Below are 17,807 nucleotides of genomic sequence, written 5' to 3'. Positions count from 1 at the left end.
GCACCCAGATCGCCCTCGGCCTCTTCTGGATGCTCAGCAGACAATACTGACAGGACGGTTACCAGTCGTAATAAACCATCTACTGCCAAAAGGCAAGGGGCTGGTGCAATGCAGCCCTACGGCTGCCAGCCCCACAGCTACCAGCATCCCGAGCGCCGATGAAGGCTACTACTCATGCTGCACCGTCTACCGCCAAAAGGCAGTAAGCTGCTGCTGCTGTTTAGCAATGCAGTCCCACGTTTGCCGGCACCCGGAAGACATATGGTGACGGTGAGCTGAGCTGAGCGGGCTCCATGCTTGGCGTGGTATGTTGTCTGCACAGGTAACCCAGGTAAAAAGGCGCGAATCTATTGTCTGCCGTTGCTGTGACGGCGGGGGAGGGGCGTGACGCAATGTACCCAGAACCCCCCGCGGCACTGCTTTGCATCATTCGGGCATTGCGATCTCAACCCATAATTCCAATGGGCGCCGGAGACTCCGAGAACTGTGGGATAGGTACCCATAGGCACCCATAGTGCAATGCGCCGGAAGTCGACGCTAGCCTCGGTACTGTGGACGCGGTCCGCCGACTTCATGCACTTAGAGCATTTTATGTGGGGACACACACAGTCGGCTGCATAAAACCGGTTTCTATAAAACCGGCTTCTATAAATCCGACCTAATTTTGTAGTGTAGACAAGCCCTTAGAATGCTCAGAGAGATTAGAGATGCTATAAAAAAACCTCAGAACAATAATGGGGGACTTCAACTATCCCCATATTGACTGGGTACATGTCACCTCAGGATAGGATGCAGAAATTAAGTTTCTTGACATCTTAAATGACTGCTTCTTGGAGAAGCTAGCCCTGGAACCCACAAGGGGAGAGGCAATTATTGATTTAGTTCTAAGTGGAGCATTGGTAATAGTGACCAAAATATAATTAAATGTAACATCCCTGTGGCAGGGAAAACACCACAGCAGCCCAAAACTGTAGCATTTAATTTCACAAAGGGGAATTACACTAAAACGAGGAAGTTAGTTAAACAGAAATAAAAAGGTTCAGTTCCAAAAGTGAAATCTCTGCAAACTTCATGGAAACTTTTTAAGGACACCATAATAGAGGCTCAAACTAAATGTATACACCAAATCAAAAAGCATTCTAAAAGAACCTTTTAGAATGCTTTTTAGAAGCGTTTTTAGAATGGCGTTCACCTTTCGAGGAGGGGAAAGACCCTATTTGGACACAGACTGGCTAACCTAGTGAGGAGGGCTTTAAACTAGGTTTGACGGGGACAGGTGAGCAAAGCCCGCAGGTAAGTGGGGAACATGGAGACCTGGGAGATGGGTTGGAAACGAGAGGGAGTGTGGGCTATATTGGCAGAGAGAAAGGAGGGTCAGGACAAAACTGGGAGGAAAGATCAAACCAGTATCTTAGATGCCTATATACAAATGCGAGAAGTATGGGTAATAAGCAGGAAGAACTGGAAGTGCTAATAAATAAATACAACTATGACATTGTTGGCATCACTGAAACTTGGTGGGATAATACACATGATTGGAATGTTGGTGTGGATGGATACAGCTTGCTCAGGAAGGATAGACAGGGGGAAAAGGGAGGAGGTGTTGCCTTATATATTAAAAATGTACACACTTGGACGGAGATAGAGATGGACATAGGAGATGGAAGTGTTGAGAGTCTCTGGCATAGGCTAAAAGAGGTAAAAAACAAGGGTGATGTCATGCTAGGAGTCTACTACAGGCCACCTAACCAGATGGAAGAGGTGGATGAGGCTTTTTTTAAACAACTAACAAAATCATCCAAAGCCCAAGATTTGGTGGTGATGGGGGACTTCAACTATCCGGATATATGTTGGGAAAATAACACAGCGGGGCACAGACTATCCAACAATTTCTTGGACTGCATTGCAGACAACTTTTTATTTCAGAAGGTTGAAAAAGCTACTAGGGGGGAAGCTGTTCTAGACTTGATTTTAACAAATAGGGAGGAACTCGTTGAGAATTTGAAAGTAGAAGGCAGCTTGGGTGAAAGTGATCATGAAATCATAGAGTTTGCAATTCTAAGGAAGGGTAGAAGGGAGAACAGCGAAATAGAGACAATGGATTTCAGGAAGGCGGATGTTGGTAAGCTCAGAGAGCTGATAGGTAAGGTCCCATGGGAATCAAGACAGAGGGGAAAAACAACTGAGGAGAGTTGGCAGTTTTTCAAAGGGACACTATTAAGGGCCCAAAAGCAAGCTATTCCACTGGTTAGGAAAGATAGAAAATGTGGCAAAAGACCACATTGGCTTAACCACGAGATCTTGCATGATCTAAAAAATAAAAAGGAGTCATATAAAAAATGGAAACTAGGACAGATTACAAAGGATGAATATAGGCAAACAACACAGGAATGCAGGGGCAAGATTAGAAAGGCAAAGGCACAAAATGAGCTCAAATTAGCTACGGGAATAAAGGGAAACAAGAAGACTTTTTATCAATACATTAGAAGCAAGAGGAAGACCAAAGACAGGGTAGGCCCACTGCTTAGTGAAGAGGGAGAAACAGTAACAGGAAACTTGGAAATGGCAGAGATGCTTAATGACTTCTTTGTTTCAGTCTTCACAGAGAAGTCTGAAGGAATGCCTAACATAGTGAATGCTAATGGGAAGGGGGTAGGTTTAGCAGATAAAAATAAAAAAAGAACACTTGAAAAATCACTTAGAAAAGTTAGATGCCTGCAAGTCACCAGGGCCTGATGAAATGCATCCTAGAATACTCAAGGAGCTAATAGAGGAGGTATCTGAGCCTCTAGCTATTATCTTTGGAAAATCATGGGAGACGGGAGAGATTCCAGAAGACTGGAAAAGGGCAAATATAGTGCCCATCTATAAAAAGGGAAATAAAAACAACCCAGGAAACTACAGACCAGTTAGTTTAACTTCTGTGCCAGGGAAGATAATGGAGCAAGTAATTAAGGAAATCATCTGCAAACACTTGGAAGGTGGTAAGGTGATAGGGAACAGCCAGCATGGATTTGTAAAGAACAAATCATGTCAAACCAATCTGATAGCTTTCTTCGATAGGATAACGAGTCTTGTGGATAAGGGAGAAGCTGTGGATGTGGTATACCTAGACTTTAGTAAGGCATTTGATACGGTCTCGCATGATATTCTTATCGATAAACTAGGCAAATACAATTTAGATGGGGCTACTATAAGGTGGGTGCATAACTGGCTGGATAACCGTACTCAGAGAGTTGTTATTAATGGTTCCCAATCCTGCTGGAAAGGCATAATGAGTGGGATTCCGCAGGGGTCTGTTCTGGAACCGGCTCTGTTCAATATCTTCATTAACGACTTAGATATTGGCATAGAAAGTACGCTTATTAAGTTTGCGGATGATACCAAACTGGGAGGGATTGCAAGTGCTTTGGAGGACAGGGTCATAATTCAAAATGATCTGGACAAATTGGAGAAATGGTCTGAGGTAAACAGGATGAAGTTTAACAAAGACAAATGCAAAGTGCTCCACTTAGGAAGAAAAAATCAGTTTCATACATACAGAATGGGAAGAGACTGTCTAGGAAGGAGTACGGCAGAAAGGGATCTAGGGGTTATAGTGGACCACAAGCTAAATATGAGTCAACAGTGTGATGCTGTTGCAAAAAAAGCAAACATGATTCTGGGATGTATTAACAGGTGTGTTGTGAGCAAGACACGGGAAGTCATTCTTCCGCTCTACTCTGCTCTGGTTAGGCCTCAGCTGGAGTATTGTGTCCAGTTTTGGGCACCGCATTTCAAGAAAGATGTGGAGAAATTGGAAAGGGTCCAGAGAAGAGCAACAAGAATGATTAAAGGTCTTGAGAACATGACCTATGAAGGAAGACTGAAAGAATTGGGTTTGTTTAGTTTGGAAAAGAGAAGACTGAGAGGGGACATGATAGCAGTTTTCAGGTATCTAAAAGGGTATCATAAGGAGGAGGGAGAAAACTTGTTCACCTTAGCCTCTAAGGATAGAACAAGAAGCAATGGGCTTAAACTGCAGCAAGGGAGGTCTAGGTTGGACATTAGGAAAAATTTCCTAACTGTCAGGGTGGTTAAACACTGGAATAAATTACTTAGGGAGGTTGTGGAATCTCCATCTCTGGAGATATTTAAGAGTAGGTTAGATAAATGTCTATCAGGGATGGTCTAGACAGTATTTGGTCCTGCCATGCGGGCAGGGGACTGGACTCGATGACCTCTCGAGGTCCCTTCCAGTCCTAGAATCTATGAATCTATGAATCTATGAAAGAACCTTAGATCAGGAACAGTCAGCATGGATTCACCAAGGGCAAGTCCTGCCTGACTAACCTAATTGCCTTCTATGAGGATATAACTGGATCTGTGGATGAAGGGAAAGCAGTGGATGTGTTATTCCTTGACTTTAGCAAAGTTTTTGATACGGTCTCCCACAGTATTCTTACTGGCAAGTTAAAGAAGTATGGGCTGAATGAATGGACTATAAAGTGAATAGAAAGCTGGCTAGATCGTCGCACTAAATGGGTAGTGATCAATGGCTCCATGTCTAGTTGGCAGCCGGTTTCAAGCGGAGTGCCCCAAGGGTCAGTCCTGGGACTGGTTTTGTTCAATATCTTCATTAATGATCTGGAGGATGGCATGGACTGCACTCTCAGCAAGTTTGCAGATGACACTAAATTGGGAGGAGTGGTAGATATGCTGGAGGGTAGTGATAGGATACAGAGGGACCTAGACAAATTAGAGGATAGGGCCAAAAGAAATCTGAGGAGGTTCAACAAGGACAAGTGCAGAATCCTGCACTTAGGACGGAAGAATCCCATTCACTGTTACAGATTAGGGACCGAGTGGCTAGGCAGCAGTTCTGCAGAAAAGGACCTAGGGGTTACAGTGGACGAGAAGGTGGATATGAATCGACAGTGTGCCCTTGTTGCCAAGAAGGCTAATGGCATTTTGGGCTGTATAAGTAGGGGCATTGCCAGCAGATTGAGGGACGTGATCATTCCCCTCTATTCGACATTGGTGAGGCCTCATCTGGAGTACTGTGTCCAGTTTTGGGCCCCACATTACAAGAAGGATGTGGAAAAATTGGAGAGTCCAGCGGAGGGCAACAAAAATGATTAGGGGGCTGGAACACATGAGTTATGAGGAGAGGCTGAGGGAACTGGGATTGTTTAGTCTCCAGAAGAGAAGAATGAGGGGGGATTTGATAGCTGCTTTCAGCTATCTGAAAGGGGGTTCCAAAGAGGATGAATTTAGACTGTTCTTTGTGGTAGCAGATGTCAGAACAAGGAGTAATGGTCTCAAGTTGCAGTGAGGGAGGTTTAGGTTGGATATTAGGAACAACTTTTTCACTAGGAGGATGGTGAAGCACTGGAATGGGTTCCCTAGGGAGGTGGTGGAATCTCCTTCCTTAGAGGTTTTTAAGGTCAGGCTTGACGAAGCCCTGGCTGGGATGATTTAGTTGGGAATTGGTCCTGCTTGGAGCGGGGGGTTGGACTAGATTACCTCCTGAGGTCCCTTCCAACCCTGTATTCTATGATACACACCTTACAGTGGGATAGGTGTACCGCTGCAACTGAGTCGCTGAAAGGTCTCCCGTGTAGCCACTCTGTGATGATGGGAGAGAACATAAGAACATAAGAACATAAGAAAGGCCGTACTGGGTCAGACCAAAGGTCCATCTAGCCCAGTATCTGTCTACCGACAGTGGCCAATGCCAGGTGCCCCGGAGGGAGTGAACCTAACAGGCAATGATCAAGTGATCTCTCTCCTGCCATCCATCTCCATCCTCTGACGAACAGAGGCTAGGGACACCATTCTTACCCATCCTGGCTAATAGCCATTTATGGACTTAGCCACCATGAATTTATCCAGTCCTCTTTTAAACATTGTTATAGTCCTAGCCTTCACAACCTCCTCAGGTAAGGAGTTCCACAAGTTGACTGTGCGCTGCGTGAAGAAGAACTTCCTTTTATTTGTTTTAAACCTGCTGCCTATTAATTTCTTTTGGTGACCCCTAGTTCTTGTATTATGGGAATAAGTAAATAACTTTTCCTTATCCACTTTCTCAACATCACTCATGATTTTATATACCTCTATCATGTCCCCCCTTAGTCTTCTCTTTTCCAAACTGAAGAGTCCTAGCCTCTTTAATCTTTCCTCATATGGGACCCTCTCTAAACCCTTAATCATTTTAGTTGCTCTTTTCTGAACCTTTTCTAGTGCTAGAATATCTTTTTTGAGGTGAGGAGACCACATCTGTACACAGTATTCGAGATGTGGGCGAACCATGGATTTATATAAGGGCAATAATATATTCTCAGTCTTATTCTCTATCCCCTTTTTAATGATTCCTAACATCCTGTTTGCTTTTTTGACCGCCTCTGCACACTGCGTGGACATCTTTAGAGAACTATCCACGATGACGCCAAGATCTTTTTCCTGACTCGTTGTAGCTAAATTAGCCCCCATCATGTTGTATGTATAGAGAGAGCTCTCCTGCCAGCATAATTAAACCACCACCAATGAGCGCCTCCCGCTGATGTAGCGCTATCCACACTATCACATTTGTTGGTCACGGGGATGTTTTTCACACCCATCACCAACAAAAGTTTTAACAACTAAAATGCTAGTGTAGACAAAGCCTGAGTTGCATACTAATAACGACATCCACTGCCTCAAGTCCTGCACTTTTTAAGAAGATTGCAATTTTCTGCTGGTCTCCTTTCTCACCAAACCCAGTTACAAGTCTGTCGCATCTTACGCGCATTTAACATGCTCGATTTCAGCTTTACACTGTCGGCAAAAACAAAACAAAAAACAAAAAAAAAAGAGAAAAATAACAATTTTAATACTGTACCTGTAGTGCAGGCGATTCCGCCCGCCATTTAACTCAATGTAATTTTGACTATACGTGGTTTTCACTTTACGCGCTAACCGTGGAACAGAACCCCCGTGTAAGATGAGACAGACCTGTACTTGCATAGGTATATCTCAAAACTCTGCCTGAGTCTCTTCCCAGAGTCTGCTGCATTACCTGAGAGTTTCAAGTCCTTGGGGAGTTTCAGTTGTTCCATCTCCAGTGTGGCTCCTTTCTTCCTTCACCGCAGTCCTGTTACCTCTGCCCTCTCCTCTGGTCTCCCCTCTGGTAGCAGGGATTGTCTTGGGAATGCACAAGGGGGCAATACCACCTTACGAAGTGAGTAGGTGTAGTGCCAGCCAGTGACAAAATTGTCCAGGCTGCTAGCTGTGAGCCCTTCATGGCTAAGCTGGGGATAGATCCCACCCTAGAAAGTATAGAGTTATGTATCCTAGAAGAGGGCCCAGATAAGGAAACTGGGGAAGGAGCTGTGGAAGTACAGGAATGTCTCCTCACTGGTCACATGGGAGAGGATGCCCAGGACAGAATGGCTGATTCAGCATATCTGTACCCATGCACCCAACCTGAGGCTCATGGTTTGAGAGGGAACCGTGTAACTGACCTCCCAGAGGGGATCAGTCACACAACTGACCGCTCGGGGGTAGAGAGAGGGGTAATGAAGGGTACCTCAATCCAGGTCCTAATTTTTCAGGACTTTGTTCCTGACGTGTTTGTGAAAACTAACTCTGTCTCTTTAGGACAGGAGGTAGATCCTGCTAAAAATGGTTGTCTATGAAAATGCTAATGACCCATTAGACAGAGGGGAGGAAGTAATTCCGTGGACTGGTAAGACATGGAAGGCAGCTGTGAAAGAGCTGCTGAGAGAAAACACACCTCTTAGCCCAGAGTTCACCGATCACAAACCTCTAGGGAATGGAGGTGGGGAAGGTCCCAGTGCTTGGAGTGAGGCTATCAGGGAGAACACAAGATGGGGGAGGGTAGGCTTTTTGAATGTGCATAACCCTAGGGTTGAGAAGCAGCACAACAGAGGGCTACCCAACATGCAAAGTCCCCTTACATCCTTACCTCAACAGACTCTGGAATACAAGAACCCAAAGCAACAGAGGGTTCTGTGGCACCTTTAAGACTAACAGAAGTATTGGGAGCATAAGCTTTCGTGGGTAAGAACCTCACTTCTTCAGATGCTCTAGATCTGGTCTAGCTGCCACCACCCAAATAGTTTGAGTCACTTGGGAAACTCTGTCTTCCCCCAAAAAACCTTTCCCTCTCTGGGTAGCCTTGAGAAACTCCTCCACCAATTCCCTGATGAACACCATCCAAACCTCTTGAATCTTTAAACAGGGAGAAATTAACCATCCCCCCTCCTTTCTCCCACCAACTCCTGGTGGATCCAGATCCACCCCCCTTGGATCTAAAAACAAGGAAAAAATCAATCAGGTTCTTAAAAAAAAGCTTTTAAATAAAGAAAAGAAAGGTAAAAGAAAATTCTCTGGGAGAGATTAGCATACCAGTTACTCTCACAGAGAACAGATTCAAAACACAGAGTATGTTCCCCTGGGCAAAAACTTAGTACACAAAAGAATACCCAATTTAATTATTCCCTAGTGCCCAAGACAAGTTACAAAGAAATAAACATAAACCTATTTATTTCCTTCACTAATACTCACTACTTGATAAGAGGCTGAATTCTGGAGCTTTTCCACTTCGGTCAAAACTGAAAGGTGACTCAGACAAAGGAGACTTCCCTCCTTCCTTTTGAACCATCTTGTCCTCCCATTGGTTCCTCTGGTCAGGTGTCAGCTAGGCTAGGTGAACTTCTTAACCTTTTACAGGTAAAAGAGGCATTAACCCTTAAATATCTGTTTATGACAGGGGCAGACTGGGTAATAAACTTACACTGGTCAGACTTCTGACAAGGGCAAGACAATATAGCTCTGGGGACCTAGGCTTGGGAGCTGGGGGGAACTGGCTGGAGCCTCTCTATTGTTGGTTCATGAGTGGCTAGTGAAAGTATTCACATAACTGCAGCTGGGTGTGTCCCTGCCTGTGTATGGCTGTGTAAGTGCAAGACCTGGAGAGGATAGCGGCTTCCATAACCTCACAGTGTGAGAGGGAGCCCAGATTGGTATTGTGATGGGTTGGATCACAGAAAACCCCTTGGGAACTTCAAAGTGATGTGCTGAGACTATTTCTAACCCATTTTCCCTGCCAACTTGGGACTCCAGAACCCTGTCTGGTTTGATCCAGACACGCTAACCTGTTACAAACCCAGAACCAGGTCTGAACCACATCCCCCAACAGCTGCAGGCTTAACTGAAAACAGCTTAAGAAGTGTCCCTGTGTCCAACACTCAGATGCCCAACTCCCAATGGGGTCCAAACCCCAAATAAATCCGTTTTACCCTGTATAAAGCTTATAAAGGATACATTCATAAATTGTTTGCCCTCTATAACACTGATAAAGAGATATGCACAGTTGTTTGCCCCCCCTACCCTTGGTATCAATACATACTCTTGGTTAATTAATAAGTAAAAAGTGATTTTATTAAATACAAGAAGTAGGATTTAAGTGGTTCCAAGTAATAATAGACAGAGCAAAGTGAATTACCAAGCAAAATAAAATAAAACACGCAAGTCTATGCCTAATACAGTAAGAAAACTGAATATAGATAAAATCTCACCCTCAGAGATGTTTCAATAAGCTTCTATCACAGACTGGACGCCTTCCTAGTCTGGGCACAATCCTTTCCCCTTTTACAGCCCTTGTTCCAGCTCAGGTGGTAGCTAGGGGATTTCTCATGACTGCAGCCCCCTTTGTTCTCTTCTACCCTCTTATATATCTTTTGCACAAGGCAGGAATCCTTTGTCCCTCTCTGGGTTCCCACCCCCTCCTTCTAAATGGAAAAGCACCAGGTTTAAGATGGATTCCAGTTCAGGTGACATGATCACATGTCCTGTGAGACCGCAAACCTTCATTCCTCCCAGCCTGACTCACAGGAAGGCCTGCAAGCAAACAGAGCCATCCACAGTCAATTGTCCTGGTTGATGGGAGCCATCAAGATTCCAAACCACCATTAATGGCCCACACTTTGCATAATTACAATAGGCCCCCAGAGTTATATTTCATATTTCTAATTTCAGATAGAAGAATGATACATAAATTCAAATAGGATGACCACACTCAGTAGACTATAAGCTTTGTAATGATACCTTACAAGAGACCTTTTGCTTGAAGCATATTCTAGTTATATTATATTCACACTCATTAGCATATTTTCCTAAAATCATATAGAGTGCAATGTCACAGGTATATCAGAGGGCTGAGCGGTATCCCAGTTCCAGGTTACACTCCGGAGAAGCTCGTCTCACACACACCCAACGAACAGGTCCTTCTAGACCGTGAGTCCATTTCCCAGTTGTCATGCACTCAGTTACTGAAGGAGAGATGGTGGCTACAGTAGGTGAGTCAGGACTCATGAGTTCAGTCTGTCATTCTCTGTGGGATCTTCACCAAGTCACATCTCCCTTTGCCTGAGTTTACCTATCTGTATAATGGGGATATGTTCACAGGGACTTTACCTAGCTAGGTGTTTTCAAGATCCGCCAATGAAAGGTGCTGCACAGCATGATAATAGTTCTTGATGAGCATTACTAATCTTTGATCCCTTAGTGACAGCCCTGTGTGCCTGCAGAAAGTGCTTGTGTCTCCCCTCAGGCATCTGTCTCCAGATCTGTCTGTCTGCTATCTACCAAGCCATCCTAGGCATTTACAGAGTATCAGACCCTAGGGAGGCCTAGGCATTATCCCTAGTTTTCTTTCTAATCAACTATAATTTTTAAATATACACAAATACACCGAGCAGCCAATTCCTCTCTGACTCATCACAGAGCCCAAGAGCTCTCATCTCCCTTCGGGAAGGTCCCTTAATTACTGTTTACTCCTGAAGCTGGACAAAAAACACAGAAGCCCAGACATGGAAAGAAAGATATTAGCTAGAGTGTCTCCAGTCTCCAGCCTGTTTGAATCCAGATGCCACTTCTCCCCCAGAGGCTGAGCGAAGCCAACTGGGATTGCAAAGAGCTACATTATTAACGGTGTTCAGCCCTGTGTCAGCTCTCAGCGTGGGATGTTGATGCAGATGCTGGGGTGCGAGAGGTGTGGGACACGGCTACCTGACGGGGATTCCCAAGAAAGACACTTCCACTTCACAATTCACAGGTACCCATCTTTAGCTGAGGAGCTCACCTGCTGGACAAACCAAGAGCAACATGGGCGTAATGGGATAGAGAATAGGTCTGTTGTCTTTTATGCTCTGCACAGCCATTAAACATCCCAGGGCCCTTGCCACAGGGGTGAATTTTACCCGTATCACTGTCCAAAATGCCATTCCTTTCTGTGGACACCCACCTGCCCCTGCCAATGGCCTCAAGCCCTGAGGTGGCTGTATTTTAGTGACACAGTGGATCCTTCATGATGAAAGGTGTTAATAGATGTACAATACAAAGCCAAATTCGGAGGCCAGGCCCTGTATTTTGCTCAGGCCCCAGTGAGGCAAAATTTCCCTTGGAGTAAGAACTGAATAAAGACCTCAGGAGCCAGCTGTGTGTTAATGCACAGACACTGTCACTGTCACTGTCCTCCCCTTGCAATGTTAGGCTTTGTCTGTTAAAAGTGTGTGTGTGGGGGGGTGGGGGGCGGGAGTTACCTGACTTTTATCTGCTGCAAAGCGTTGAGGAATAATTATAAGAATTTTTCAACATGGGCAACACATATTCTCTCCTATCTTCATTTGAGATGTTGGCTGAACTGTTATGCCTGAAACATTGAAAACACAATTCAGCCAGGAGGAGACACCCAGCATTGCAAATATAAGTTCTAATGGTTACAGTTTGGGAAGCTTAAAAACAAAAGAAAATGAGGTCTCCTAATTGAAGCTCTTGGAGAGCCTTAACTAAGGGTGCCCCCCAGAACCACCTACAATAGCCATGTGTGAGTCCCATTCAGCTAAGCTGTTTGCTCCAATAATGTCAGCGGCAATGAGTTCCACAGGCCAAATAGGTATTAGGTGTTAGATGTTCAGATTTTCAATGTAATTGAATGTTCCCTTGTTTGTGTGTTGTGAAACAGAGTAAATATAAATGCCTGATCTATGTTCTTTGCTGAAAGATTCATATGATTTAAGGTCAGAAGGGACCATCTGATCATCCAGCCTGACATCCTGTATAACACAGGCCATTACATTTTACCCAGTTATCTTTGAATCGAGCTTCATAACATGTGTGTGACTAAGACCTGCTCCAATCTAGGTTTTTAGTTACAGAATCATAGAGCCATGGAGTTGACCGGCTGCCAAGATGTAGAATGTGTTGTGTCTAAACCATCCCAGAAAGATTGGTGTCCAGCCACCTTTGGGATACCTCCAGCGAAGGAGCTTCCACAACCTCACAAAGCGTCTGTTTCATTGTCCTCCTGTTCTTAAAGTTAGGAAGTTTTTTTTTCTCAGATATAATCTAAATCTGCTATGCTGGAGTTTGAACCCACTGCCTGTTGTCCTGTGCTCTGCGGCAAAAGATAATAACATTCTCCATCTTTCTTATCGCAGCCTTTCAGGTATCCAAAGACTGCTCCGATCTCCCCATCAATCTCCTCTTTTCCACACCAAACAAAAATGGTTGCTTCAGCCCTTGCTCATATGGCTTGCCTTCTATCCCTTTGATCATTGTTGTCGCTTGCCTCTGGATCCTTTCCAGTTTCTCTACATCCTTCCTATACATCAGTGACCCAAACTAGACACAATACTCCAGCTGAGGCCTAACCAATGTCGAGTAGATGAGTACTATCACCTCGCATGATTTCATTTGCCTTTTTTGAAAAAATCAACATCCCTGAAAAATGTAGCTATATCAACCTAACCCTGGTGTATAAGGCATTAGGTCAACAGAAGAATTCTTCAATGGACCTAGCTACCCCTCTTGGGGAGGTGGATTAACAACTTTGACGGGAGAACCTTTGCCGTCTGTGTAAGTAGTGTCAACATTGAAGCACTAGGCAGGACCATTGTAGCTTTTTAAGTGTAGAAGAGCCCTCAAGCAGATCTTCCAGAAAAGCATGCAGTCTGGATCTGCTGGCATGGGGAGTTGGAGAATCCACCACTTCCCTTCACAGTGTGTTGCAAATTTTAATCACCCAGAGTGGTAATCACTTGGCCCTTATTTCCAACAGTAATATTTTTGGCTTCAGATTCCAGGGATTGGGTCTTGCTTTGCCTTTCCTCACTAGAGCACATTATTGGCATTTAAGATGAATAAATGAAGCCCCTTACGTCACTCTCTCTGACCGGCATTTTCTCCAGTCTCCAATCATTTTTATGGCTCTTTTCTGAACCCTCTCCAATTTTTCAACATCATTTCTGAAATGTGGAACCCGGGAGTGGAAACAGTCAGTTTCACCAATACCACGTGCAGAGGTAAAATCCTTCCCCTGCTCCAACTCACCATTCCCCTGTTTATGTATCCAAGGATCACATCAGCCCTTTTGGCCACAGCATACCACTGGGAGCTCACAATGAGTTGGTTGTCTACAATGACCCCTAAATCCTTTCCAGGGTCCCTGCGTTCCATAATGCAGTGCCCCAGTCTGTGGGTGGAGCCTGCATTCCCTGTTCTGAGAGGATCCCTTTGCATTTGTCTGTAATAAAACATTTTGTTGGATGGACCCAGCTCACCAAATGTTCCAGATCAATCAGTATGCCTGTCCTGGCCTCCTCATTGTAACCAATCTGGCAATCTTTGGGTCATCTGTAAATTTTATCTTCAGTGATTTTCTATTTGATTCCAGATCATTGATGAAAATATTGAATAGTATTGGGCCAAAAACAGATCCCTGCAGAACCTCATAAAAACACCCCCATTCACTGACAATGGCCCATGGGCAACTGCTTTCTAAGATCTTTCAGTTAGCCAGTTTTTAGTCCACTTTACATGTGCTCTACTGATATTGTATAGTGTGCATTTTTTTATCTGAATTTTTCCCCCTACTGAAACAAATACCTCAGAGAAATCAAAGTGTATTGCATCTGCTTGGTTCACTTGATCAATCAAAAGTGTACTCTCATTTAAGGATGAAATCGGGTTTATTTGACAAGACGTGTTTTCCGTAAACCATGTTGTTGACTGGCATTAATTATATTCCTATGGGGTTTTTTTAACTAATCCCAGACCAACTTTTCCATTCTTTCTTAGTTTTGTAAAATCTTTCTTTAAAACTTTCCCTTTTTTTATTGAATAGTTTACGTTTTACCCAGACCTGTCCTGTCCCCCCCCCCCCTTTTTTTTTCTTTTGTCTCTCCGGCTGCCTCAGTGTGTACTTCTGGTTACGAGTGAGATGTGCGCTTAATCATTCAGTTCGTAACTCTGGTGTTTGGAACTCTAAGATTCAATTGTAGATGCTGTTTATCGCTATCCTTGACTGCTAATGGACTGGAAAGTATTTCATCATCTTATGTGATACATGTTTCTCATACTGCTTCTTTCCGAATGCAGAACACAACTATATCTTGAAGATATCTACCTTTCCTGCAACATTAACAAACTTTGTTTCTCCCTCAGAGAATTGAGCCATAACTTTTCTAGGATTTCTTTTGTTCTCAATATACTTTTATAACCTCCTTTTTGTAATCCTTAAACCTGCGAAGCATGGATTTTTCCATGATGTTTTTAGCATGCCTTATCAATTTTCATAAATTCCAATTTGTATTATTTGCTCTCTATTTTCCCTTTTCCCCATATGTTATATATTGCTTCCCATTCCATCCTTCCCCCAATTGCTGTATTCACTTTGTCAGTAAACCGGGTTTTTGTCCAAAGTTCTCTACTTTCTTGACTGTGGAATAGTGAACTTTTGCCAATCTCATAAACTCTTCTTCAAGAACTCCAAATTTTCATTCTCATTTTTAATCTTTAAATTTTTCCTCCCAATCACTTTTATCGATCTTTTGTCTCTTCTTTGGGGAATTAGCTCTTTTGAAACACTGAGTGAATTGTCTGGTTAGACTGACCTCACACTTGGTAAGCCAGCTCCCATCTTTTCATGTATTTATACCTGCTCCTGTATTTTCCACTCCATGCATCTGATGAAGTAGGTTCTAGCCCATGAAAGCTTATGCCCAAATGAATTTGTAAGTCTCTGAGGTGCCACAAGGACTCCTCGTTGTTTTTGCGGATACAGACTAACACCCTGAAACTAAGTGTCTATAGATATTACTGGTTGGGAACTGTTCTGTGTTTCTCCATTTGAATGTCATCAGTTCCAGTCTTTATTTTGCTCTCCTCTATCATATGCCCCGTTCTTTGTCTCTTCGCTATACTCAACACTCTGTCAGCGTATGGCGGCCTCTCCCATTCTCATATCCTGTCTCAGAAATCCCTTTCTATCTGCTATACACTATATACAGACCGAGTGTCCACAACTGAGCACGTGTCCAGAGCAGAGTATTCTCCATCCCCTCCCTTAGGCATCTGAACATTGTCTTTGTTTTGGCCACAGCTGCAAATAAGCAACTGTTTCCGTGGAGCTACTATCAATGATGCTCAGGTGTTTTCCATGAGGTGAGTTCTAATTGGGATGTTTCCCTCTGGTAATGTTTTGTCAAAGCTTTGTTTCTTTTTCACTGTTAGATGTTGAGCAGCATAAAATACGGAATTGGCATTAGTAGGGTCAGTTGTTCATAATTCATTTGTCTGAATAGTGAAAATGTCATTTTTCAATGTGTGAAGAGTGACCAATTTCCTTCACCCATGAGAACAGTCCTCAGTTGTGCATGTAGTGTCCCATATTAACATTTCCTCTCCATTCAGGCATTGGTACTGCAACCATCACCCTAGAGCCTGGGCACATACACAAAGTCAGAAGAACGTACAGTACATTCAGGAGACACCATTCTGTCTCAGAGTTGGACACCTTCTCCCTACTCCATGTCAGATTCTAACACAACCGACTTCACCAACCCCTCCACCTTCATCCTGCTGGGCATTCCTGGCTTGGAGGCGGCCCATGTCTGGATCTCCATCCCGTTCTGTGCCATGTACGCCATAGCCATCTTGGGGAACTTCACCATCCTATTCGTCGTAAAGAGGGAGCAGAGCCTCCGTGCCCCCATGTACTATTTCATCTGCATGCTGGCTGTCACTGACCTGGTGCTGTCTACATCCATCCTGCCCAAAATGCTGAGCATCTTCTGGTTCAATTCGAGGGAGATTGATTTCAGTGCCTGCCTCACCCAGATGTACTTCATTCACTCGTTCTCAGTGATGGAGTCTGGGATCCTCGTGGCCATGGGTTTTGACCGCTATGTGGCCATCTGTGATCCCCTCAGACATTCCACCCTCCTGGCAAACCCCATGGTGGCCAAGATCGGCCTGGCTGTGGTGCTGCGTGGTGGCATGCTCATACTGCCCTATCTCATCCTGACGAGGCAGTGGCCATATTGCGAAACCAACATCATCCCCGATACGTACTGTGCACATATAGCTGTGGTGAAGCTGGCCTGCGCTGATACCCGGATAAGTAGTTACTACGGCCTCTTTGTGCTATTCTTTGTGAAGGGTCTGGATATGTTTTTTGTTGCATTGTCCTATACCCAGATCCTCAGGGCCATCTTCCGCCTCCCCACAAAGGATGCCCGGCTCAAGACTTTGGGGACCTGCAGCTCCCATCTCTGTTCCATCTTAGCCTTTTTCATCCCAGCTCTCTTCTCCTCCCTCACGTACCGATTTGGCCAGAATGTGGCCCTGCATTTCCGTGTTCTCATTGGCAACGTGAACCTCCTGGTGCCCCCCACGCTAAATCCCATCATCTACGGTGTGAGGACCAAACAGATCCGGGACAGGCTGCTCCGGCTCTTTATTTGTAAAGACATCTAAATTTTTCTTCTCGTGCTCTGGCTCTCAGACTGACCTCCATGCACAGCTGTTTGGAGAGACGGTGCTGGGCCCTCTTCCCTGAATCAATTATTGGACAGTCAAAGTGACATTGAATCCTTTCCTGGCCTTACTGTGCTGTGTCAATGTGACAGACTGGGGAATTGGTCTGTGTACAGCTCATTAACTCATAGGGTTCCCACCTTTCTAATTGCTTTTAAGTGGACCTCTGAGGCCCTGTGCCCTGCCCCGCTTATTCCTCAAAGGCCCTGCCCCCTTTTCCAGTGGGACACAGCTGAGGATGTGAAATTCAGGACAAACTGCTGAGAAATTGGGCAGACTCATCCCAGACTGCTGGTTATTCTATCATTAAATTATACCAAGCCAGCAACAAACGTAAAGTTCTGTTTAACCACTTTGGTTAAATAGAAACCAAAAATGCAGTCTCCTTAGGCATCCCAGCCTTTGGCTCACCATCCGGACATTGGACTCCATAATGAGCTGTTAGTGAAAACAAATTTTATCATATATAGGGTCCTTCTAATCTCAAGGCAAATACATAACTAATATATTACCCAATAATCATGCTGTTGCCAATCTGTTAATAACTAAAATCTAAAGGTTTAATAATAAAAGAAAAGAAGAAGAGATATACATGTTTAATGGATCAGATACATACAAATGATTTTTCAGAGTTCATATTTTAGGATCATAGCAATAATGGAATAAACTGTTGGCTTGCAAAAGAATCTCTGGAAATTACCCAAATTGGTCAGGGTTCATCAGACCTTGTTCAGAGCTTCCTTCTTGGAAACCCAGTCCAGAGAAATGAAGATAAAATGGAGATGTCTGAGGGGTCCTTTAATATCCTCTGTTCTGTGTGTGGAATTTTACTCTCCCAAACAAAGCCGACAGCATCTCTTTGTGGACAGTTACTGGCCCAAGTTGGAGTCCAGGGTCACATGACCATATCACATGTCCTAACATTCTTGATAACTCACAGGTGCAGC

The 17,807-nt window shown here is 44.2% G+C and overlaps 1 protein-coding gene across 1 annotated transcript; it reads left to right on the top strand.

Moving 5' to 3' along the window:
- Window positions 1-15,852: 15,852 nt before the first annotated feature.
- On the top strand, window positions 15,853-16,800 carry LOC135874206 (olfactory receptor 52R1-like). Its single transcript, XM_065399003.1, has one exon. The coding sequence runs from the start codon at window positions 15,853-15,855 to the stop codon at window positions 16,798-16,800; it is 948 nt and encodes a 315-aa protein (XP_065255075.1).
- The last annotated feature ends 1,007 nt before the right edge of the window (window positions 16,801-17,807 follow it).

Source organism: Emys orbicularis, chromosome 1, assembly GCF_028017835.1.
Source record: "Emys orbicularis isolate rEmyOrb1 chromosome 1, rEmyOrb1.hap1, whole genome shotgun sequence".
NCBI lineage: Eukaryota > Metazoa > Chordata > Testudines > Emydidae > Emys > Emys orbicularis.
This window is presented reverse-complemented; position numbering and strand designations above follow the sequence as displayed.

What these genes read in the sequence shown, in the direction of transcription:
- LOC135874206 (XM_065399003.1), top strand. Translation starts at nt 15,853, where the DNA reads ATGTCAGATTCTAACACAACCGACTTCACCAACCCCTCCACCTTCATC.